The 22608-nt window shown below is 56.0% G+C and overlaps 10 protein-coding genes across 10 annotated transcripts; 4 read left to right on the forward strand and 6 right to left on the reverse strand.

Annotated features, from left to right (window-relative positions):
- Positions 1-143: 143 nt before the first annotated feature.
- On the reverse strand, positions 144-656 carry MONBRDRAFT_2871 (uncharacterized protein; the record flags this gene model as incomplete). The annotated part of the gene is made up of 1 exon (XM_001745379.1): positions 144-656. A coding segment is annotated over one exon (513 nt), but the record flags the coding sequence as incomplete, so codon positions are not given.
- Positions 657-1880: 1224 nt separating this feature from the next.
- On the forward strand, positions 1881-3367 carry MONBRDRAFT_32215 (uncharacterized protein; the record flags this gene model as incomplete). Its single annotated transcript, XM_001745215.1, has 6 exons — positions 1881-1925; positions 1947-2097; positions 2412-2523; positions 2639-2870; positions 3000-3102; positions 3267-3367. The coding sequence occupies 6 exons, from the start codon at positions 1881-1883 to the stop codon at positions 3365-3367; spliced, it is 744 nt and encodes a 247-aa protein (XP_001745267.1).
- A 958-nt stretch (positions 3368-4325) lies between these two features.
- Positions 4326-4655, reverse strand: MONBRDRAFT_3080 (uncharacterized protein; the record flags this gene model as incomplete). Its single annotated transcript, XM_001745380.1, has 1 exon — positions 4326-4655. A coding segment is annotated over one exon (330 nt), but the record flags the coding sequence as incomplete, so codon positions are not given.
- Positions 4656-6184: 1529 nt separating this feature from the next.
- Positions 6185-7056, forward strand: MONBRDRAFT_25007 (uncharacterized protein; the record flags this gene model as incomplete). Its single annotated transcript, XM_001745216.1, has 3 exons — positions 6185-6274; positions 6367-6757; positions 6908-7056. 3 exons carry the CDS (start codon positions 6185-6187, stop codon positions 7054-7056), a joined length of 630 nt encoding a protein of 209 aa, XP_001745268.1.
- An 811-nt stretch (positions 7057-7867) lies between these two features.
- Positions 7868-9361, reverse strand: MONBRDRAFT_7817 (uncharacterized protein; the record flags this gene model as incomplete). Its single annotated transcript, XM_001745381.1, has 3 exons — positions 7868-8032; positions 8156-8817; positions 8893-9361. 3 exons carry the CDS (start codon positions 9359-9361, stop codon positions 7868-7870), a joined length of 1296 nt encoding a protein of 431 aa, XP_001745433.1.
- Positions 9362-11350: 1989 nt separating this feature from the next.
- On the forward strand, positions 11351-13659 carry MONBRDRAFT_16803 (uncharacterized protein; the record flags this gene model as incomplete). Its single annotated transcript, XM_001745217.1, has 7 exons — positions 11351-11479; positions 11703-11808; positions 11928-12105; positions 12212-12285; positions 12373-12474; positions 13066-13411; positions 13500-13659. The coding sequence occupies 7 exons, from the start codon at positions 11351-11353 to the stop codon at positions 13657-13659; spliced, it is 1095 nt and encodes a 364-aa protein (XP_001745269.1).
- A 450-nt stretch (positions 13660-14109) lies between these two features.
- Positions 14110-15225, reverse strand: MONBRDRAFT_7819 (uncharacterized protein; the record flags this gene model as incomplete). The annotated part of the gene is made up of 1 exon (XM_001745382.1): positions 14110-15225. One exon carries the CDS (start codon positions 15223-15225, stop codon positions 14110-14112), a length of 1116 nt encoding a protein of 371 aa, XP_001745434.1.
- Positions 15226-16629: 1404 nt separating this feature from the next.
- On the forward strand, positions 16630-18752 carry MONBRDRAFT_16608 (uncharacterized protein; the record flags this gene model as incomplete). The annotated part of the gene is made up of 10 exons (XM_001745218.1): positions 16630-16701; positions 16839-16915; positions 17092-17189; positions 17281-17386; positions 17481-17559; positions 17693-17773; positions 17867-17983; positions 18117-18245; positions 18351-18482; positions 18576-18752. Coding segments are annotated over 10 exons (1068 nt in total), but the record flags the coding sequence as incomplete, so codon positions are not given.
- A 963-nt stretch (positions 18753-19715) lies between these two features.
- On the reverse strand, positions 19716-20967 carry MONBRDRAFT_32218 (uncharacterized protein; the record flags this gene model as incomplete). The annotated part of the gene is made up of 5 exons (XM_001745383.1): positions 19716-20007; positions 20113-20216; positions 20307-20489; positions 20643-20699; positions 20845-20967. The coding sequence occupies 5 exons, from the start codon at positions 20965-20967 to the stop codon at positions 19878-19880; spliced, it is 597 nt and encodes a 198-aa protein (XP_001745435.1). The 3' UTR covers positions 19716-19877.
- A 533-nt stretch (positions 20968-21500) lies between these two features.
- On the reverse strand, positions 21501-22517 carry MONBRDRAFT_25013 (uncharacterized protein; the record flags this gene model as incomplete). The annotated part of the gene is made up of 3 exons (XM_001745384.1): positions 21501-21659; positions 21789-22123; positions 22493-22517. 3 exons carry the CDS (start codon positions 22515-22517, stop codon positions 21501-21503), a joined length of 519 nt encoding a protein of 172 aa, XP_001745436.1.
- Positions 22518-22608: the final 91 nt, after the last annotated feature.

A 22608-nucleotide genomic window follows, 5' to 3' on the forward strand; every position in this document is an offset into this window, starting at 1 on the left:
GGGGGGGGGGGGGGGGTGATACGATGAGATGTGCTGGCCGCCAAAGGCTGTGTGTCGCGATGAACACTGGGGGAGAGAACATGTGTCTGTCTGAAGCCAGTGTCGCTTGAGGATGTGCAGAACACGCCATGTCGACATGTGAACATACATTCTGCTAGAATCGCACCAAAAGACCACCAATCGGCAGGTCGATCATATTCGCAGAGGCAGACAATCTCTGGCGCTCGATAGAAGCGAGTCTGGACATATGGGGTGTCCTTGGCCTGACGCTGCGTGCGGCAAAGCCCCATGTCGATGATCCGAACGGAGGTGTCGGAGTTGCAGGCAATGTTCTCTGGCTTGAGGTCACGATGCAGCACGTTGGCAGAGTGCATGTACTCCAGGCCTTGGGCCACCTGAACCATAATGTGCCGAATCAGATCCTCTGAGAGGCGACGGCTATTTAGGATCTTGCGCAGGTCAAAGTCCAGCGCCTCAATCACGACGTAGACTTGCTCAAGCAAATCAAGCGACGCGTCTGGGGTGTAGGCACCCAAGAATTGAACGACGTGATTTTCGGGACCACCGCGTAGGTGCCGAAGGATCCGCATCTCCCGTAGGGTACGCAGGGCAAATTCGCGGTCCTGAAAAGGCCGGGTGAATTTTTTGATGGCCACGCGATAGCCGTCGTGGCTCCCGTTGGGGTCGGGGGGCGCAGCCACCGAGATGACGGCCCCAAACGTTCCACCACCCAGGTAGCGAGCAGAAGCCGGGTCAAACCCCGGCGGGATGTGAAAGACGCCGCGATAATTTGGATGCACCACGGGTATCGCGTGAAACGTGGGCACAGGTGACGCCATGCCTGCCTCTGAAGAGTTCATGTTGGCATCCGCGCCATGTTCATCCATTTCTCTGATGCAGTGGGTGAGAATTCAGCCAAGCTCGCTGCAGGCCCCGCTGCAGGCCCACCCTCGAAACACGGCCAGCCCTGAAATGCTGCCGAACCCTTGACCGGTCCTCGATGTTCCCTCCAGCTCCTTGTCCTCCTCGATCCCACAGCCGGTACACCCATATACATCTGCTTCACTCCAACCGCCGCGCCAAGCAACCCCAGTGAGAGTATCGCTGCGCCGGCGCGCTATCCCATCCATTCGCTGCACCTCAGCCCTGCCGTTGAAAGTGACGCGAGCACACACACACACACACACACACTGAACAGAGAAACAGCCTGAGCCCCTGATTTTCTGACATTATTGGGTCTCTTGGTCTCCTAAATCTCTGTGGAGACTCTCTCCCTCTCTCTCCTCTCTCTCTCTCTCTCTCTCTCTCTCTCTCGCTGTGTTCAGTGGCGTCCATCTGTGCTTTTGTTCTCATTTTCGTTAAACGGCAGCGCCGATTGTCTGGCCTTGCGTGTTTGTGCTCCTGCCCTCTCCTGGTTCTGTTCGCCTTTACCAGGCCAGTGAACCATTTCATCTCGACGCCTACCTCCTGTTTCTTTCGCCCTGACGCTTACGTTGTTAGTGACAAGGTGCGTAGTCTGCAAGTCGCGGATGTGGCCGCCCGTGCTCGGGCTGTGGCTGACGTGTCGCCCTGGGCCCGTCTTGCCCCGCTCACCGGAACTATGTGCTTCTTTCCTCTTCCCTGCCGGTTGTTTTGTTTGTGTGTGCGCGTGTGTGTGTGCGTTGTAGCAGACAAAATGGCGCATCTGGCCATGGCGCAGAGCGCCTCCACGGCGTTCTCCTCGCGCGAGAAGCGAGTCACCAAGCTGGGTCTTGGAGACGATGAAGATCAGGCTGCCCTCTGCCCAGGCCCCATTGCCTCTTTTGACCTCCCAGCGCAGGATGTGAGCGTCCATTGCAGCTTGCCTTGTCTGGAATCTGGCCTTCGGCCTCTCGTTTTGCATGATTTGTGGTCCCGAGCGGCCCCCCCATTCACCTGGCCTCCACGTCACATATTCTTGTACCTAGCCCGTCAACTTTTTGGCGCCCTACACCAACACAAACGGCGATGGCAACGTGAAGATTCACATTGCACATGGTACCACCACGCTCGGCTTCAAGTATCAGGGTGGTGTGATCATCGCCGTCGACTCGCGCGCCACCGCCGGCAGCTACATCGGTGCGTCTTTTGGTTTTGAATATTTCGTTTTGGGGTTTTTCTTTACTCTTTCCTGTTTTACATCTCTCTCTCTTTCCTGTTTTACATCTCTCTTTCTCTCCCTCTCGCTTCCCCATATGTCTTGGCCTCTCCGCCTGTTTCTCTTGTATCCTTCCTCTCGTATCCTTTCTCTCGTATTCTTCCTCTTGCTTCGTCCTCTTGTATTCGTCCTCTTGCGTCGTCCTCTTGCTTTGTTCTCTTGCGTCGTCCTCTTGCGTCGTCCTCTTGCTTCGTCCTCACGCCGCTTGCCCTCCCATGTCTGGCTGCTTGGATAGCTTCCCAGACGGTAAAGAAGGTCATTGAGATCAACCCGTACCTCCTCGGTACCATGGCTGGTGGTGCTGCTGACTGCTCCTATTGGGAGCGCTATCTCGCCATGCAATGCCGGTGCGAAAAAGGCTCAATTTTTTTCTCGTTTTATATATTGCCCTGACTTCGCTTTCGTGCCTCTTTTTGGCTGTCTGATAAACACCCGCCTGTTCGTCGTGCGCGCCTGGTGCAGACTTTATGAACTCCGCAATGGCGAGCGCATCTCAGTGGCTGCGGCCTCAAAGGTCTTGGCCAACATTGTGTGGAACTACCGCAACATGGGCCTCTCCATGGGTACCATGGTTTGTGGCTGGGACAAGAAGGGCCCGGGCCTCTTCTACGTCGACTCGGACGGCACCCGCTTGACGAACAACATGTTCTCCGTTGGGTCGGGCTCGACTTATGCCTACGGTGTTCTTGATGCGGTGTGTGCCCGCACCGCAACCCACACGTCCACGCCCGTACTCGTCAACCCTGGTCTCTCGCACGCACGCCGCGTCACTCATTTTGTCGTCATCCTGCTGGAATCTTGTGGGTTTGGTGCCATTTGTCAGGGCTACAAGTGGGACCTCTCGGATGAGGAAGCTCAGGACTTGGGTCGTCGCGCCATCTACCACGCCACCTTCCGTGATGCCTACTCTGGCGGCACCGTCAATCGTACGTTTTACGTGTTGTGTTTCTACTGGCAGTTTGCGCCTCGGCTCTTGGCATTTTGCTACAACTGTCCAGTTTGGTCTATTTCTTTCTGTTTCTTTCTGTTGCTCATGTATCCTGTTTTACGGCGTGTGCCCATGTTTCGCAAATTGTTCGCATCCTTGCAGTGTACCACATGCGTCAAACCGGCTGGGTCAAGATCAGTGCCGACAGCGTCCACGACCTGCACTACCGCTATGCGGCAGAAAAAGAGACGTCGACGGCATAAAGCGCACGCCCTCGTCACCGGCCTGGGGTTGCTGGCTCCTGTTGCGTGCACGTTTGTCCTGCGCCTGTTCATTGACCTGCCTGTGTGCGGTGGTGTTTGGCCACGCGGTGTTGTACACTCTAGTCGTCCGTTTTCGTGTCAGTACAATTGCAGATTAATTGTTAATTTTTGTCCGCGGCAACTTTGGTCCACATGTGACAAAGTTAAGGCCCTGCACATTGAGCCAGCGAGTAGCCACACGGCCTCGAGAGCACCGAGACAGTATCTTGTAAGTACATGTACAATTAGAAAAAAGAAACTTGGAAGCACTGCAAGGTTCACAAGCTCACGAGCAGGATGGGACGAGGAAAAAAGGGAAAAAAAAACGACAGTCTCTCGATGACCAGCATCGAGGATGAAGAAAAACGGGGCAAAGTGCCTTTTGCAACCCAACATCATGATGATGGCAGGGAGGGAGACGAAACCACAATTGTTGAGTATTGTGTTCTTATTATTCCATAATGTGCAAAGGGCATCGACCAGATGCAGCTTGGCACTATGCGTCGGTGTAGGTTGAGTTGGGCTCACCATACAAGGCCACGTACTCATCCCAGTGCGCGGGCTTATCCCATTGCGTTTGGTTGGTGGACGTGTTGATGTAGTAGACGGCACCCGAGCTGGGATCGGCCGCCGCCTCCCAGCTCCAGTTCTTGAAGACGTCTGGCTTGGCGGCGCGCGCTTTAGGGGCTGGGACGGGGCGGGCTGCGGGCTTGGGCGCGGCGGCTGGGGGACTGCTGGCACCCGCAGCCTTGGGAGGAAGTGGCACGGGGCGGTCCGGCGCTGAGGTGTCGGGACCAGCCTTACGGCTGGGCGCGGAAGTGGTGGTGGATGGCGTGGTCTCTGCCGCAGTGATGGTCACGGCGGTGCTGGCGGTTGAAGTGGCATTGGCGCTGGCCTCGGGCTTGCCACGATGGGTCAGGCGGGGCGGGGCGCGTGTGGGGGCTTCATAAACCTTGCCGCGAGCGCGCTCCTTTTGTGGCTCAAGCTTAACCCAGACCTCTCCCTTGAAGGCAGCAAGAAAGTAGACGAGGGCCCCGACAGCCAAGGTCAAGGCGCCGGCAATGGCGGGGAAAACGAAGAAGCAGGGAATACTGGCGCCGAGCCAGAAGATGGCCCGGGCAAAATAATTGCGAGCCACAGGTCCCAGCTTGTCAACAATGTTGGCAATGGAGTATTGATACAGGCGCGGAATGGTGCTGCCCTTGAGACGAGCCGAGCGAGGCCATTCAACGAACAAAACCAAAACACCCAACACCCTACGCAGGTCAAGGGGAGGCGGGGTGGGGGGTATGCGTGCGTGTGTGTAAGGTCGAGAGGCGGCGACCCAAGAGAAGCATCTCTAGCCCGAGAGCGTAAGGAATGCAAAGCACGTACATGACGGCAATTCCAATGCCACTCCGACGAAAGCCGAATTGAGACAGAAAGCCACCAAGGACCATCACTACAGCCAGACAAGATCCCAAAGTGAGCTCAGCGGGGGGGGGAGGCGGGCGAGTGCGACGACGACTGGGAAAAAAAAAAATAAAGCACAAACGCACTGGCTGATGCGTAAACGCAGAGCACGTTGGCCCACATGGCCCAGGCAATGGGGTTGTGCTTGATGTTCTTACTCCCCATGATGGCGGTCGCCCGATATCCTACGGCCCGAGCAAGGTCAGGTCAGCGGGGGGCGGTCCCGACCATAAAGCTTCAAGCCAAAGTGTTGATCCCAACAACCAACACGCCGACAGTACATCAACGCAAGAAGCTCTTCCCCTCCTATTCCGTGACTGATGTACCCCTTCCTGCTGCAACTGAATCAAGAGACGGCTGCCACTTGTCCTGCCAAGCCCCCCCGGCACGTACCCGGCAAACGTAGAGAGAGTGAGAGAGAATGAATGAGAGAGACAGAGACAGAGACAGAGACAGAGACAGAGACAGAGACAGAGACAGAGACAGAGACAGAGACAGAGACAGAGACAGAGACAGAGACAGAGACAGAGACAGAGACAGAGACAGAGACAGAGAGACACACACAAGAACGAGAGAGAGACACACACACACAGAACGAGAGAGAGAGACAGAGACAGAGAACTACACACACACACAAAGCCACACACATACTTGACTGTTGTCAGCGTTGAAACAAAAGAAACAAAGCGTCACCGATGCAACTCAGCATCGCCTGATAAATCAGCATAAAAACTCTCGACCCTTCTTCACCCCAACACGTCCAGGGAACGTGTCTGTGTTACAAGATACATGTTCCAAACAGGTGTTCTACAAGAGTTCTTTTTCCCACTTTTCATCTGACTTTTCATACCTCTCACAAAACTGTCAGGCCATTTTGTTCAGTGTCATTCGGTTTTTTTTACAGTTTTTTCGCAGAAGTGCCGGATTCAACAGCTCTGGTCACTGGCTTCTCCTGCGCCGCCGCCGCCGCCTCTGCCGCCTCATCTTAACCCTTAATTTTGGAATAAGAGGAGACGGTTGACAGCACAGAGCCCACAGATCGTGTTGGGGCGTATGACGACGAACAGGCTGCTTGGCTTTTGAGTATCAGTCGTATGGCGAGCTTGTCTCTGCGAATGCTGGCTCGGCCAGCCTGGCGGTATGCCGTGGTGAGTGAGTGTTCCACTGCCCTGGCACTCTTGCTCGCCAGTGTCCGCGGTGCGCCCATGGACCAGGGCGGCACTGCAACCAAGTCAACTCCCTGCTCAACCTCCTCCCCATTTTCTGCCTCCACTTTAGCTGGGTCGTCAGCTGACCACAAGCGTGGCGCGGCCAGCATTAGTGCCCATGGTCGTCGAATCAACGCCAGTTGGCGAGCGAGCTTTTGACATTTACTCGCGTCTGTTGCGAGAACGCATCGTCTGTCTCATGGGCCCGGTATGCTTGAGCTCGTGGAACGTTGGCCCTGCTCCGCTCAGCGCACACCCTTGACACCGACCGCGCCCTGCTCACACTCGTCTCCTACCTAGGTCGACGATGCCATGGCCTCGACCATCGTTGCGCAGCTGCTGCATCTTGAATCGGAAAATCCAGATGAACCCGTCAGCGTCTACATCAACTCACCCGGCGGCTCGGTGACTGCTGGCTTGGCCATTTATGACACACTCCAGTACATTCGCCCGCGCATCACGACCGTGTGCAGTGGCCAAGCCTGTTCCATGGGCTCGCTGTTGCTGACCGCCGGAAGCCCGGGTCACCGCTACGCACTGCCCAATTCGCGCATCATGGTCCACCAGCCCAGCGGTGGCGCCCGAGGCCAAGCCTCGGATATTGCCATTCACGCCGAGGAAATCCTCAAGCTCAAAACAACCATCAACAACCTTTATGCCCACCACACGGGCCGCACCTATGATGAAATTGGTATTGACAACCTGCAGCCCCGCTTGACTGGCCATGCACACCCCGCAGCGGCCGAGCCACATCCCCCTAACCCCTTCCCCTGCACACACACGCACACACGCACGCCTGGGCCTGCGCCTTCTCACGGCCCAAATGCACGGCTACCCATAGAGGCGGCGCTGGATCGAGACCGCTTCATGTCAGCGCAAGAGGCCAAGGACTTTGGCCTCATCGACCAAATCGTTGTGTCCCGCAAGCAAGTGGAAGATGCCGAAGCCGCCGCTGACGACGACGACAGCTCGACAAACACCACCAAGTGAAAAGGCCATCTTCCGCAACTTCTTTGCTGCTGTTCCTCCACCGAGACCAACCTTCTCGTCGCTTTGATCGAGTGCCCAGCCCTGCAACTTGAAGCAGGCATTTGGGAGCTTGAAACGCGCCGTGCGCGTCAGTCGGGTTTACCCGAACCTCAAAAGCATAGCCTTCCCGTCTCGATACCCCGTCTTGTGTCGTTTGCTTGACAATCAACAACAAGCTTTTCTCACATGTCAATCAAAAATGCACAAAGAGAAGCGGGTTGTACTGCTTCAAGGTGTGCTCAACTGACGCACCTAGTTTATAAAGCGTTTGATACCACTCACATATCTCCAACGGTCATACCACATGGAATACACCGGCTCTCGTCCGATCGCCGCAGTTAAGCCATGTTGGGCCATGCTAGTACTATCGTGGGTGACCAGATGGGAATACATGGTGCTGTTGGCCTTCTCTTTCTTTTTTCTTTCTTTTTTTTTTTTTTGGCATGCATGTCAAGTTGATGCCCTTCTTTGTTACTTCACTCTTGATCAACGTGTTTACGTGTTGGACAAAGAGGCAACTTATATGAATTCGTTTGTTTCTCACACGGCGACACAACAGCGGAGGTGGGCTGCAACTCACCCACGCACAAGATGAGGCACGAGGACAGATGGCACAACGGTACGCCCAGGTACCTGTCCACACTCCTCGCACACGCTAACATGAATGCACGCGCAACTCTTCAACAAAAGAGGACAATGGCTAAGAATAGGCAAGGGCCATGTCGACGGTGCTTCAAGGCCGAAAACCCAGCACGAGGACCAAAGGTGCCCTTTAGATGGTCGTGCCCAGACCCTCAAAGAGACTAAATTCGTCATTATCCGCCATACCCAGCAGGTTGGCCTCGGCCTCGAGCAGGTGATCCAGCCCCTCAAACAAAGCCATACCACTGCCCAAACCATTGTCGGGTCCAGCCAACTCGCCCAACAAAGCATCCAACTACATCATCCGAAACAAGCACCAGTTCAATGTTAGGGAAGGATAGAACCAGAATCATCACACATGCATGGCAAAGTATTCACCCCCACCCCCTCGAGGCTTGGCATAAAGTGGTCAGCTTACCTCTGGCAGACTAGCAGATGCCTCGGGCTGTGGCGTCGAGGCCGTTTGATTCACATTCATGTTGCTCGCGCCATGGAGCTGGGAGTGGTTCTCTCGTTCGGCAGAAGAAGGGGTTGCGGCGGGATATCCTGAGACGTACGGATCAAAGTCCACATTTTGGCTGTGGTGGGAATGCACGCTAGCGGCATCGTTGGCCTGCGGGGTGGGCTCGGGCATGTCAAGTCGACGCTGGGGTCGTGGGGAGGCTCGCGGGCTGACCGTGGCCATGTTGGGGTTCTTTTTAGGGGACCAAAAGGATGGCGGCAGCTCACGCTCCTGCAAAGGAACGGCAGGCTGGGGTCGATGTTGCTGGTGGGCGGCGCTGCCTAGCGCCACGTCAAAGAGGCTGGCCAGCTCGTCGTCGACGCTGACAATGTTGGTGCGAACGCTGGAGCGGCTTTGATTGGACACCGGGGTCTGTGCAGCGGAGAGCGAGTAGGAGCGACTCATGTGGCCAGCGCCGGCCATGCTAGAATGCGTGCTGCTGCTCATGCTTGACCGTTGCTGCATGTGTTGCGGTTGCATCTGGTGCTGAAACCTGCGTGCAATGGCATCGAGATATTGTGGGTGGTGTGAGCGGGCGTCGGCTGTATAACGCTGGCGGATGGTCTGCTGGCCCTGAGCTACAAAACCAGCAGGATGTCAAACTCACGAATGCTCTGGTGTGGAGTGAACGCGATCTCGAAAGTTGGAGATACGTGAGACGGCGGGGTTGACGGCAGATTGGCTGAGGGAGCTGGTCCGATCGTGACGGTGCTGGGATTGACTGGAGAAGGCGCGTGGTCGACGGTACGGGGAGTCGTCCCGGTAGGGCGAGCTCGGGCGAGAGGTTTGCTTGTAGCCTTTGAGCCGTGGAGAAAGCGGGCGGCTTCCCTCGTCGCCGACGCTATGGTGACGCATGCTGCTGCGCGGGCGGCGCTCATGCGCGCCACTCATGGGCCGGGTCATCATGTGAAAATTCAAATCTGGCAGGCTCATGGTGGGATGTGTCTCTCCGGTGGAACCCAAGACTCGGTCATCAAAAGCGGTGGTGTTTGACGAAGACACCATGGTGCCAAGCTCGGCATCGAGGGCAAAAGAAAAATCATCCAGGTCCCCCAGTTCCTTACGGGAGTTGAGGCCCATGGGCGGCACACCTGCGTCGCTGGGCTCCGACACGCTCTGCATAATGCCGTTGGAAGGGAGTAGGTGGCGGTCGCGGGGGTGTTGCGACGCTTTTGTGTTTGGTCAGGCTCGTCGCCAACCAACGAGGACCGCGACAGGAGTTGACGCGCAGTGTAGGTGCGGCAGCCGGACGGGTCAGGGGCAGCGGAAGCACGGGCAAGGGCTCGAGCCAGGCCAAGGACGCGCGCGGTGTCGCCGAGATTAGCCCCGGCGTGGCGGAACAAGTGCGGCGATGCTGTGGCGGCAATGAAGAAGTGGCCGGTGCCGGATAACAGATGGGGTGGGGAAGGTTGGTGTTTGTGTTTGTCAGGAGGAAGGCAGCCGGGCTTGCAGGAGAGGCGCCGGGCAACAAACACTTCAAGATCGCTTGTGGATAGCGGGACGAGGATGTGGGGTGAAGCAGGGATTGCGGGAGCAGAGGGTGGTGGTGCCTTTTCGCTACAATCGCACTCGCACGCGCGAACACAGCGGGCACAATTGGGTGCGGAGGGGCCGCCAACAAAACGGCAGCAAGGTGCCGGGCGGGCGTCGGATCGGTGGCGAAACCAAGGTTGATGGGACGCAGTGTGGTCTGCCGGGGTTGGCGTCAAAGGAGAGGTGGGGACAGAATCGAAAGAGGATGTGCAGATGACTGCCCTTTGGCTTGCGCCACAGTGGGTCAAAGGAAGAAGGCTGTGCAGGTGCTCAACTAATGAGCGGAAGCGCGGGGTTTTTGTTCGTTTGGTGCCGTTCCTGAGCCTCGTTGGCGCTGGTTGGGGCGACGGGACTTGTCAAAAATACGGGGTGGTGGGCACCCATCAGCTTTCCTTCCTTCACCCTGCGCATCAACGAAGCCTGAGCCGAGTCAGGTGTGTGCGTCTAAGATCCACAGGATAGCCACAACAACCACAACAGCAAAGGTAGGAAGTGCGTGCACCTTAAGCGCGCCTCACATGTGTGGAGAGAACACGCGCCAACTTCCCACACACCCAAGCAAGCGCAACCTGCAGCCGCAATAAAGGCAGGCAACCCTGACCAGCGAGCGGGCACGAGCATCCAAGGCGAGATTCAGATCCCGCATCCATCACGAGAGCAAAGCCTTCCCACAAGAGCAAGAAGAACAGAGGGGATACTGCTGCATGTCGCGTGCACAAGAGAGAAGCCCGGCCCCTGACCGACTCGCGCCCCTCCACAGCATCGATTACCCAGCGGTCCCAGAGATACGGACCGACCGAGTCGTCGAGCCAGAGAGGCGACGGACACGATTCCCGGTCAGGGAAACTGCGGACATTGAACGTGTCCGCAGTTTTTGTTGCCGGCTCAAATGTCAGATGGGGTCAAGCCGTGGTGTCGACCTATGGATGGACCGAGGTCTGTATCTCGTCTGTAAACAGTTGTTGTGAATAGCTGTTGCTTGGTACCCAAATTGGGTGTGGTACTGCCGTGACGACCTGCACGGTGTTGCTCGAACCTCTGCTTTCCGCTATAGCTTTACCTTGCACAAACTCGGGCTGGCTCACCCGTCTCTGACTTGAATTTTGTTGTTTTTCTTGTTGTTTTTCGTGTCGATTTCGTTCGCGCGCGCGTTTGAGGCCGATTGAACCGGGGCGGGGGTTCGCTGGACCGCTGCTGCGTCCCTTCCTTTCCCCTGCGTGCTGCCGGTCTGGAGCACGTTTTAGACACGGCAGGTTTGCTTGTGTGCAAAGCTCACCCTTCAGCCCCAGGGTGCCATCCATCCCACGACCGCGGTTCTGTTGTGTGCGGGAACGACCGCAAGTGAGCTGCAGACGCAATTGTCGCGTCCACACACGATAGCGTGGGGGCAGAGGAGCCGTGTGCCTGGTTTGGGCTTTTAGTGGCAGCGAGGCTGCAACAGCCGTTTGGTAATTTTATAGCTGGATCGGAGCGGCAGTGCTGTCTGCGTTGCCGTCCATTTCGTGGCCCGGTCATTGCGGGCCGCTCAGATCGAGCTCAAAGTGCACGCACACACGCAGACATTTGTAGATCAGCACCATGGCTGACTTGGATAGCTTGGTCGAAAAGACCGCCTCCTCCTTGGGCAAGGTTATCAAAAAGCCGCCGCTCACTGACAAGCTGCTTCGCCGCCCGCCCTTTCGCTTTCTCCACGACGTCATCATGGAGGTGCGCCCCACCAACCGCAGGCGCCCAGTGTCGGGCGCTCACACACAAGCCAATCGCTCAGCTTACACCCAACTCATGACATGCCCTTGCCTCGCTTCCTTCACTAGCTCATGCGTACCGTGGGGTTTCTTGAAGGCCTCTTTCCGGCTGAAGAACAGGTGCGTCTTGGCCTGGCCCCGAACGCATCCCTGCACGCGCGCGCATCGGAAATCGCAGCTGAAAGTCCACCATGATTATGCCTCACTTGCTTGCTGGTGCGCAGGACTCGGGGAACATCAAGGATAAGCAACAGAAGATGGACTTTCTCGACAAGGCCATCTTTGCCACCGGTGCGTAGCGTGTGTGCAGCTGTGTCCGCGGCGGGCGGTCGGCCCTGAGCCTGCAATTTGGCCTACCATCAATCCATTCACGCTGGTTTTCCCCGTGTGTCTGGATGCATGAAACGCAGCCTTTACGATTGGCAAGTCACTCTCAGCCAAATCGAGCAAGATTGTAGCTGGCCACGACCCCGAAAATACAAATGTCTGGCTGCAGGCCATGGCTTATGCCGTGCGTAAGAAACTGGACAGCAGTGCAGCCGTACAGCGTGTGCTGGCCGGCGAGAAACCGGCCAGCAAATCATCAAAGTATGTGCGCGACCGTCGTTCCACGCCTGTAGGCCCGCTTGTATCCAACTAGCACCAACCTGAAACGGGTGCTACCTGTCGTGCCTGCCTCTTTTCTCCACCCCAGATCAAAATCTAGTGCCAAGGACGAGGAGGGCAAGAGCGCCCGGAAGAGCAAGGGCGATGCCTCCCAGAGTAGCGGTGGTCGTGGTGCAGAGGAAGGCGATGCTAGCACCGCCAAGACTGAAGCCAGTGCTGCGGCTGACGACGATGCCGCGGCAGCCCAAGCTGAGGCCGAGGCCAAAAAGGCGGAAGCCAAGGCCAAAGCTAAAGCCAAGGCCAAAGCTGAGGCTCAAGCTGCCGAAGCTGCCGCCGCTGAAGCCCAGTCCAGTGCCAATGCTGAGGCTGGTCGCCCGTCTGGCCCCGCTGACGAGGCTGCAGAACCCGAGGTCACCTCTCGACCTCGCTCAGAGCGACCGCCCTCAGCCGATCATCGACGCGCCCGCGAACCATCAGCGCGCCCCATGAGCCGGCGTGATGTCGGGGCCGCCAACCCGCCCTCGGGCGACCTGGGCCTGCCGACGACAGAAGCTCCCGAGGCTGGTGATGCAGCTCTGCCAGGCAATGTTGTTCGCAGCGTACGCCAGCGACCCTCCAGCGCTCGCCCAGCCCCGCCCCGACAAAAACAAGCCGAGGGCACGGACAGCGGCAGCCGGTTCGTACCTGCGTCCCAATTCTGATCTGCTCGCCTCTCTCAGTGCATCCCTCATCCGTTCACCTGTTGCTGACCATGGTGGCGCCCGTTTTGTGCCCTGCTCAGAAATGCATCGGCGGCCGCCACGTTGCGAGCGGGACAGGCGGCAGGCATCATTTCAGCAGGACAGGAATCAGATGATGACGATGATGGCTTTATGGTGCAACAGGGTGCTGATCGCAAAAACGGAGTTGGCGCAGGGGCATTGCCCGGGGTTGGACATGCAGCGGATGAGGAGAACATGGATGAAGACGGTGAAGGCCGGGAACAAGGCGCGCTCATGCGCAAGATTATGGAAAAAAAGGCGCAACAGAATGAAGATGTGACCACTGCCGGGCCAACCACACAAGGCTCAACAAATCAGGACGATGCTCAGTTGCAGCTGGAACGTCAGCAAGCTGAGAAGGAGGTCCTCTCCTTGCAAATGTCCGTGCAAACGCTCTGCCGATGTGCCAACCCCCTCGGCCGTATCATCGACTACATCCAGGAAGACGTTGATAGCATGCGCAAGGAACTCTTGCAATGGCGTGAGGAGTACCAGGACCATGCGGCGGCACTCAATGAACAAGAAAGGTAGGCTCCGGCCTCTGGCGCACACGTCGCCTCAACCGCCAGTCACCACATGATGCTCACTTTGGGTTTGTGGTCCCCGGCCTGTCAGAGAAACCGAGGGGGCAATCGAGCCGCTCAAGGCCGAGCTGGCTGATTACGAGCAGCGCGTCCGAGACAAGCGTGATGCCATTGCAAATCTCAAAGTGCAGCTCCTAGACAATGAGCAAAAGCTACAGCGCCTTATGATGGGTGTAGCCGCTTCCAACTGATGAGCCGGTCCTGTGCCATTGGGCTGCGGCAGCCACGGCTGCAGCCAGTAACTCGCTTTTTGCTGCTGCACCAACCAACCTGTGTACAACACCTTGCTCTCGTGACCTCCTTTTTTTTTTTTCAGCATTTTTTCTTTCTTCAATTTCTAATCGCAGTCATAATGCGGCCATGGCACCATGGTTTCTGTATACATTCTTGCGGCATTGCGTCCGAGCCAGACTAAGCGGCAGCCGCATCCCCCATGACCTTGGGATGAGTGAAACAACCAAACAACCAAACAAATAAACAAGATTGCCTTGGGCTCTCTTTTTTTTACGTGACAATGACGACATTTTCGTACAGTGAGCAGCCAATTGCCAGGCTACAAGAAGCACCGCACGAGGACCACCGCGCCTACTCTTGGCGCTGGCCCCAAACAGAAAGTAAGACCATCTCTCCCTTTTGAACAGTTAAGTGGCAGCTAACGGGGGTAGCAAAGCCTGGTACTGGGCCATTTCGGAGGGATGAAAGTACATGTCAGCAAAAGGAGCGGCCTTGAAGTTGCACTGTCCAAGCCCATGACCGAGCTCGTAGCCGGCATACTCGAGGCCGGGCTGCTTGGCCACCTGCTGGAGATAGGCGTGTAGGATGGCTTCGCGAGGACAGCAATTGCCATCAAGGAGGCGTGCGGCCTGGGTCAGCGGGTGTAGGGAGTAGTCACGCTCAAAATGCACGCCCTCGACAAGTGCCGTCTGTTCTGGATGATGCATGATGAGGTGCCAGCAGTAGACCATGTACTCGGAGAGGCCCGTGGCGACGAAGCGTTGCTGAACGGCCTGCATGTTACGGCGAACCCAAGCGAGGACTGTGGGAGGGGAGGCGTGGAGGGGGTCCTCGAGTTGTAAGGCTTTGAGAACCTCGAGCATGAATGGCTTGTAGACGGGCATCTGGTGAGCCACAAAGTCGTGGTGACTGTCATACAAGGGCCATCCGGTCATGTTGCGGTACCAATCATGAGCCATGACGGGCGGGGTGTCGTCGCGCATCAGGCGAAGGCGGCCCTTAAGGTCCAAGGATCGGTACTGGGGAAGCATGATCATGTCGCTGTCCCACACCAAGAAGAGAGGGGTCACGTCGGGGACATTGCGCCAGGCAAGCAACTTCATAAACTGTTGAAAGTACCAGCCAGCTCGGGCCTGCCCGAGCCCCAGCTCCTCCATGATGGCGGCCAGCGCCGGTACGGTGAGGCCCGGCACGACCTTGGTCTCGTCCATGCAGCGAACAGCAGGATCAAAGGTTTCAACGATGCGACAATATCGTTCAGGTGTCACCACAAAGATGCGACGTGCCGTATGCTGAGCTAGCGCCTGAATGGCTGCACGATTGATGCAGCTTGGCTTGTAGAGCACGACAAAGACATCCACGCGCGGTTGCGATCCATTGCGGGCCAACTCGGCCAGATATGGACTCATCTCAACCCGTTGGTGAAACAAACCATTCACCCACATCAACAGCACCACCACCACCACCGAGCCAGCCACCACCTGCGCCCCAAGCAGTCCCCCGCCCCCCTTGACCGACCGCATCTTGCTGGACGGAGAGGAAACCAAGACGCCTTTAAGTATTTTACTTTATGTGTTTCTCTCTGTTTGTCTCTCTGCTTTCTCTCTCTCCTCTCTCTCTGGTAGTTGTGCTTTTCCCTTTCTCTCTTAACCGACCAAACCAATTTCCAATTTCTCTCTCCTCTCCTCTCTCTCTCTCTCTCTCAAAAGTCACACACACACTCTCTCTCTCTTTTTCTCTCTGCATTTGCACACACACACACACACACACACACATCTGAACGGTTCGTTGTCAGTGGTCGATCCATCCCTTGATGTTGGTGTGGCGTTGCGTGTTCTCGGGACAGCTGGCTGGTTGATCCTTTGCGTGGCTTAGGTTTGAATTGGGATCTGATGGCTTGACTCCAGTGTGAGGCCAACTCACCCCGCTCTGGCGTTGTCGCTCACAGGAGCATTCAAGCCGGTTTCGCGTCTGTTTTGACCGGCCCGCCGGCCGCTTCTGTGCCGTGTGCACGCTTCCAGAGCCCTGGTTGCTGGGTCTGCATCGAAACACAGCAACCGCCAACCATGGCAAACACCACCACCACCACCACCACGGCCACGGTGATCAAAGCCGTCACCACCCTCCTCAGCACCGCCGCCCCGGTATGGCGCAACCAACCAGTCACCCCCTCGTTCAACCTCCAAAGAATCATCTCTCACGCAACCATCTGCGCCCGACCCTTGGCGCTCTGCAGACCACCACCACCACCACATTGGCGGTTGAGGAGCTCGACATTGAACATGAGATTCTCGCCGAAGAACAGCACACCACTGACAGCTTTATTCTCTTGGTCAGACTGCGCCTCTTTTTCTGCCCCCCTTCATGAGTTGCCCCATCCGCCAGTCTTACCGCGGCCGGTGCACCATCTGATGGCAAATTTGCTCCACACAGATTTTTCTGGGCCTCCTCTTTGTCACCATTCTTTTGGTGTGGCGCTTCAAACTTCGTCGCTACAACTTTATTCACGAAACCGGCCTCTCCCTCCTTCTCGGTCCGTGCCTCACTCATACTCCTCCGGACTTGCCCTTGACCCACTCTCACGTGTTACCCCATCATTTGTCATAGGCCTCTTTGCTGGCCTCATTATGGATCGCATCGAAGACATGGACGGCGAAAAGGCGCTGCACCCCGCCGTTTGCAATGCTACCGCCCGATATCAATCGCAAAACACCCTCACTCACACCCAATTTGTGGAGGACATTGAACAAGAGGTGAGGCTTGGTCCGCCCAGCTCGCACCTCCAAGCTCATGTGCAGCCATGGTCATGAGCACGCGCCTTCCAAACTGAAGCTGGCCATTTGAATCCGCAGCGTCAGAGTTGCCTTATCTCGGTAACCGCAGTCGGCGCTCACGCTTGTTTTCGATTTTCATGCCCTCAGGCGGTATTTGATTCAGAAATTTTCTTCTACGTTCTCCTGCCGCCCATCATCTTCTTTGCGGGTTACGACCTCAAACAGGTCGGCTCTTCAGTCCTAATTTCATGACCACCAGCAAGCGCCCAGCAAGCGCCCACCCCCGCTCCTGCCATGCGTGCTTTTGGAATCATCAAGTCATTCAGATGACCTCTTCTTGGCATGCCGTTGTCGCCCGATAGAAACATTTCTTTCGCAATATCGGTGCTATTCTCACGTATGCCTTCATGGGCACGGCTATTACGGCGTTTATGACCGGGTGAGTGCGTGGGCGGTCAGCCATAATTGGACATGCGAGCCCCGCCCTCCCCCTTTCCACGATGCCATCGACTGCTGATGTTGCGATCGAAGCGCTCTTCTGCATGCTTTGATGTTTTGAGCTCTAACATGGGCCTGCAACAATCCCTCTCCCTCTCCCTCTCCCCGTCCTGGCAGTGGCATGATCTATGCTTACGTGCAATCGAGTGAGAGCAATCCTCTCACGACAACGGACTGCTTCCTTTTCGGCTCCTTGATCTCCGCCACGGACCCCGGTGGGTGTCTCTCTGACTCCAACCGTTGAGTGACAAAGTCGCTACAGTCCTTCCGATGACGTCGCCTGACTCACCCTCCCTCTCGCCGCAGTCACCGTCCTGGCCATCTTCAGCGATTTGGGCGTTGACGACCGCCTCTACTCCATCGTCTTTGGCGAGAGCGTGCTCAATGATGCCGTTGCCATTGTCATGTACCGGTGCGCCCTTGCCCGCAATGCGCACCATTTCGCCCCACAGCCATTGCCCAAGCCAGCTATTGCCTCACGAGCAAGTCGTTTCCACCCCACGTAGCTCTGTCTCTGAATTTCGACCCGAATTGGGCAATAGTGTCACCTTTGGCCGCATTCTTTACTCGCTCTGGGTGTTCTTGGTGCGAGTACATCGCCTTTGTTGGCGCTACGCGAGACAACCACACCAGCCCCGTGGTTATGCACGCCTTTACATAACCATCAGGCTCACCTCGGCGCACTGGATTGGTTTTCCTGCTTCATTTTTTATTCCAGCTGATCTTCTGCGGATCTCTGGCTTGCGGGGCTTTGGTGGGCATGATTTCTTCCATCTTCTTCAAGTTCTCCAACATTCGGGTTCGTCTTGTGATACAACCGTGCACGCAGTATACCACTCGAGGAGAAGAGGTTTTGTGGTCTCTCATTGACTTATCCTTGGATGCCCTATAGGCCTTCCCATTGCTCGAGTCTGCTGTCTTTGTCATCTTTTCCTATTGCAGCTTTCTTTTTGGCGAGGGTTTTGGTCTTTCAGGAGTTGTATCCATTCTTTTTTGCGGCATCTCACAGGTACAATCAGCATGAGCGACGGCATGCCAGCTTCTCGATGCACACCTCGCGAATCGGAGAACGGTCCCACTCGCACACGCCGCAGTCATGCTTCGTTCTGGTTTCATCGCCTTTGACGTTTGGGCGTTGTTAGGCACACTACACCTATCCGACGCTCTCCCATGAAGCACGCGCGCGCACCCGACAACTCTTTGAGCTCATCAACTTTCTCGCCGAAAACTTTCTCTTTTCCTACGTCGGCCTCAACGTCTTTACCTACCGCGTAAGTGCAAACCTCTGAGCCCTACCAACATGACGTCTCTACCACCCAGACTCTGCCAGGACAAGTAACGAACGCTTGCTTTGGCGCGCTGCGTAGTGCCATCAGTGGGACGCCGGGTTTATTACATACGCGCTCTTCACGGTCCTCCTTTCACGCGCCGTGGAGGTGCTGCTCCTTTCTGCTTTGGCCAATCGCTTTGTGCGAAAGCCCACCCACAAGATCAGCTGGTCCTACCAGGTTGGTCTACTTGTAGTGAAAAACACGTGTCGGCCGCCGTGCCTTTTCCGCAAGGCCCGTGGTGGCTCACCTACCGCTCTCGCTGTTTTGTAGGGCATCCTGTGGTGGGCTGGCCTCCGTGGTGCCATTGCCTTTGCCCTTGCCATCCGCAACACCACCACAACAGCGCAGCAAATGATGCTGTCGACGACCTTGGTGATTGTCATTGTCACGGTCTTGTGCTTTGGTGGCACCACTGCCGCCATGCTTCAGCTGTTGGGCATTCGGTGAGTCAGGCCACCGGCATTGTCTCCAAACTGACCACATCCATCGCTCACGCAGTGCTCGCGCATCGACGCTTCCGTGGTTAGCACTGGAAACCACGATGAGGACCCCATGGATCAGTATGTCCTGGCCGGAAACCGGGCCAACAAGCCCGTCAAGGGGTGGCTGGCCAGTCTGTGGCAGGGCATGGACCGTCGCTTCGTGCGGCCCACCATCTCGTTTACCCCGGATATGGACGGTGCGTCTGTCCGCCATCGCATTCAACATTGGAACATAGATCATGAACTGTGAACCGCTTTCAGCCAAGCTTTTCTCACACACCTTCGTCTGCAGGCACCGACACGTTTGAGAATATTTGGCTGACCATCACAAACTACTTCAAGGGAATTCCTGAGCAGTTGCCAGAGTACGTGTGACGATTCGACTGCCACGATTCGCGAGCAGTCTCCTGTCCGACTGATAACGCGGAATGCTATTGTCTCATTGTGATGTGCAGGGAGGAGTATCCGCGGGGCAGCGAGACAGCGACATCGGACATGGGCGACAATGGGAGTAGCGAGACACCAGTGCCACTTGTCGGTGCCTTTTCAGAAAACTGGGACCGTGAGCGGGCCAACGACCCTTTTGCCCTGTAAATGACCTTAGGTGTGGGCCCGATGCCCTTTAGGCGTCTGAGCTTGCATTGATGCGTGGCCCTTTTGTTCAGGTCAAAGCTGCAGCTCAGCCCTTTCGCATTACAAACAGTTTTGATAGCAACTATTAGCCTGTCATTGTGTTAAAAATGACATGCGCGTATCGGAATTATCTTTGATACGTCAAGCGACCACTCGTCATGTGATGTCAACGGCTTGCCCGTGAAGCGTGCAAGGTGGGGAATGTGTGGATTGGGCACGCCGTATCATCTAGTCGTACTGACTGGGCTATTTCGGCTCTGGGAGGGGTGCCAACAATAAAGAACAAAAGGCAAAAGAAACCTCATCATATGGTGAAGGAAACAAGAACTGCAAACACACGTACAAACAAAAGGGTTTAAAGACAGATCGAGTCACTGAGCAGAGGCACAAGTGAGTCGAACGAGTTTGGCACCAAATTCGGCGAATAATGCCTTATACAAAACCAACAAAGAAAAGTTTAGGCATGGTAGGCAGGAGGTGCGTCGGCGCGTGTCGCCGTGGGCTGATGAACGACCACGGAATGCTTTTGTGGATCATCACGATAGTCGAGCTGCAGCTTGTTCTGAGTCTGAATGCACCCACACACACTGTGGCGAAAGGGTGGGGGTGACACGGGAAGGGCGAGGTGAGGTTGAGCAGCAGCAGCAAAGCGCTACACCAAACGTTAGCCAAAGGGGGCCATTCTGACAGACCAGGTGAAGATGCAATCACCCAGTGCATCGCAAGCATGAGCCTGGCTCCGGCAGCCGACAGCCTTGAGAATGCAGCTGATGGCCTTGACGAAAGCAATCAGAAGCTATGCATGGAACAGAGATACGCGCAATGATTGCAGATACTTTGAACTTGGCGGACCACCCTGTAGCCATGTTGGGGCTCATTGCCGTACCAGCAAAAACTTGTCGCAACAGGTGTTCTCCAGCTGCATTTCATGTTGCAGGGCCATGCGGGTGCCCATGATACTGCACGGATGGAAAAAAACGACCTCGCAGGCCAACCAGCAGCACGGACAGGCTGAATCTCGGCAATAGCAACACTCCATGGGCAGCCAATCGTACTGGCCAGCACAGCACTAAGAGCAGTGGTCGGCCATACACAGGGTGTGTGCTGAGAGAGAACAAGTGGATGGGGTGTGTTCGCGGCCAAAAGGTCGATTGCAGCTGTTGTCCTCGCCGCCAACCCGCCAACCCGCTCTTCCTCCACACCCAGGCAGTGGCATGCGCACCTGATACTCGCTAAGGTCATCGTGAAGCAGACGCTGTCGCAGATGAAAGGAGACACACTAGAGAGGCACATGCGATACAGGTTACACACAACCCATCGAGCCTGGTGAGCTGGCAAAGCACGTTGGAAGTTGGACCACTTTCGAGCGACAGAGGAACTTGTCTCAGGTGGTGCCGAGCCAAACGAAGAGCAGCCGTTCTCACCGGAGAGCAAAGCAGGCTGACACAGAAGAAGCATGGGTCATCGCACGGGGCCGTCCAAAAACCGGTAGCCCACTCGTTGTCGTAGTGGGCGATCAACGCCTGGTCTTCACCATCCTTGGACATGATCCCGGTACCTTTGGGTTTGAAAACTGAATCGCTCAGGCACTATCGCTATTCCTGCAGTGGGATACGAATTTCGGTTCAGAGGGGTGAGACGGCTGAGGGAGAAGGCGAGCGCGTGCACACGCACCCGAGCAGTCGCGCCCTCGTGCCCATCGCAAACACACACCTTTTGTGGTCTGCTGTTCATCTGCAACGCCACCTACGACCGCTCTGATTGACGCTCCTCCAAAAGCCACCGCTCCCACTGCGTCTCTAGCAGCAATCTCGCGCCGCTACTGCCACCACACCGTACTGCCGCGCCTCACTGCCAAACAGGCATCAACAACGACAGGGAAAAAAAAAAATGAGAGAGACACACACGAAACGAAAAGCTCACACACGTATCACCCGCGCACCCGCGCACCCGTAACTCTCTCTCTCTCTCAAACTCTCTCAAACTTCAACCAATTCATCTATCTCTCTCTCTCTCTCTCTCTCTCTCGCTGTCATTCTTCTCTCTCTCTTCTTCTCTTTAATTTTTCAATAATTTATTGCTAATTTCTCTTGTTTTTTGCATTTTCTGCTGGTTGCTGCTGGTTGTCGGTGCTTTCTGACGGACAGGCTGTTGTCAGTTTTGTGTGTAGTACATGAAGGCGACTGTATATGTCTACGTTCATGGCATTAGTGACTGAAATATCAGTTTGCAGGATAGCCTGGTAGTCAATTAGTCCAAGCAAGAGGTTGACCCGGGTTGTGCTCGAAACTTAGCAAGTCTACGGCGAAGGGCTCTCAATCTGCAACGTTCGACTCGACACGAACCGTTTAACCCGCCACAGACAGACCGACAGACCGACAGACAGACAGACAGACAGACAGACAGACAGACAGACAGACAGACAGACAGACAGACAGACAGGCAGGCAGGCAGGCAGAGAGAGAGAGAGAGAGAGAGAGAGAGAGAGAGAGAGAGAGAGAGAGAGAGAGAGAGAGAGAGAGAGAGAGAGAGAGAGAGAGAGAGAGAGAGAGAGAGAGACAGAGAGAGAGACAGAGAGAGAGACAGAGAGAGAGAGAGAGAGAGAGAGACAGAGAGAGAGACAGAGAGAGAGACAGAGACAGAGACAGAGAATACTCGAAAGAGAGGATAAGTTTTGCTTGCAAAACCACACACACACACACGCTGGTTTTATTTTGACATCCGAATGTTATGTTTCATAGATCACGTAGGCGGTGGGGACTCTGGGCAGATCTCTTCTGCAATGTGGCTGGAGCCGGGTGGGATGGTGGTGAGGGGAGCAAGGTCGGACGCTCACAATGGCCATCAAAGCGTCTCATCAGGAATCTGGCTGTGCTCTTCATTTGCGCACACAGCATCATGGGTCAATGGGTTCTTGTGATGCTGGCGTTGGGACTCGCCACTGGTCGCGTGACATCAAGCTCGCAGCAGCCTGCCGTCGTCGAGCCAACCAGCCCCACCGCTGGGCTGCCCAATACACCCGCCATCTTTGCGGGCGTCAACACAGTGCTTGGTAAGTGACCGTGCTTTTACGTGCCGCGGCCAGCCACGCCGACATGCCTCGCAACTGGACCCACCTCCTCTGATAGCAGCTTGCTTCATTTACCTCGCCTGCTCCATCTGCCTCACTTAGGTCCAATCATCAATCT

This window comes from Monosiga brevicollis, genomic scaffold, assembly GCF_000002865.3.
Source record: "Monosiga brevicollis MX1 MONBRscaffold_8 genomic scaffold, whole genome shotgun sequence".
NCBI classification, from domain to species: Eukaryota; class Choanoflagellata; order Craspedida; family Salpingoecidae; genus Monosiga; species Monosiga brevicollis.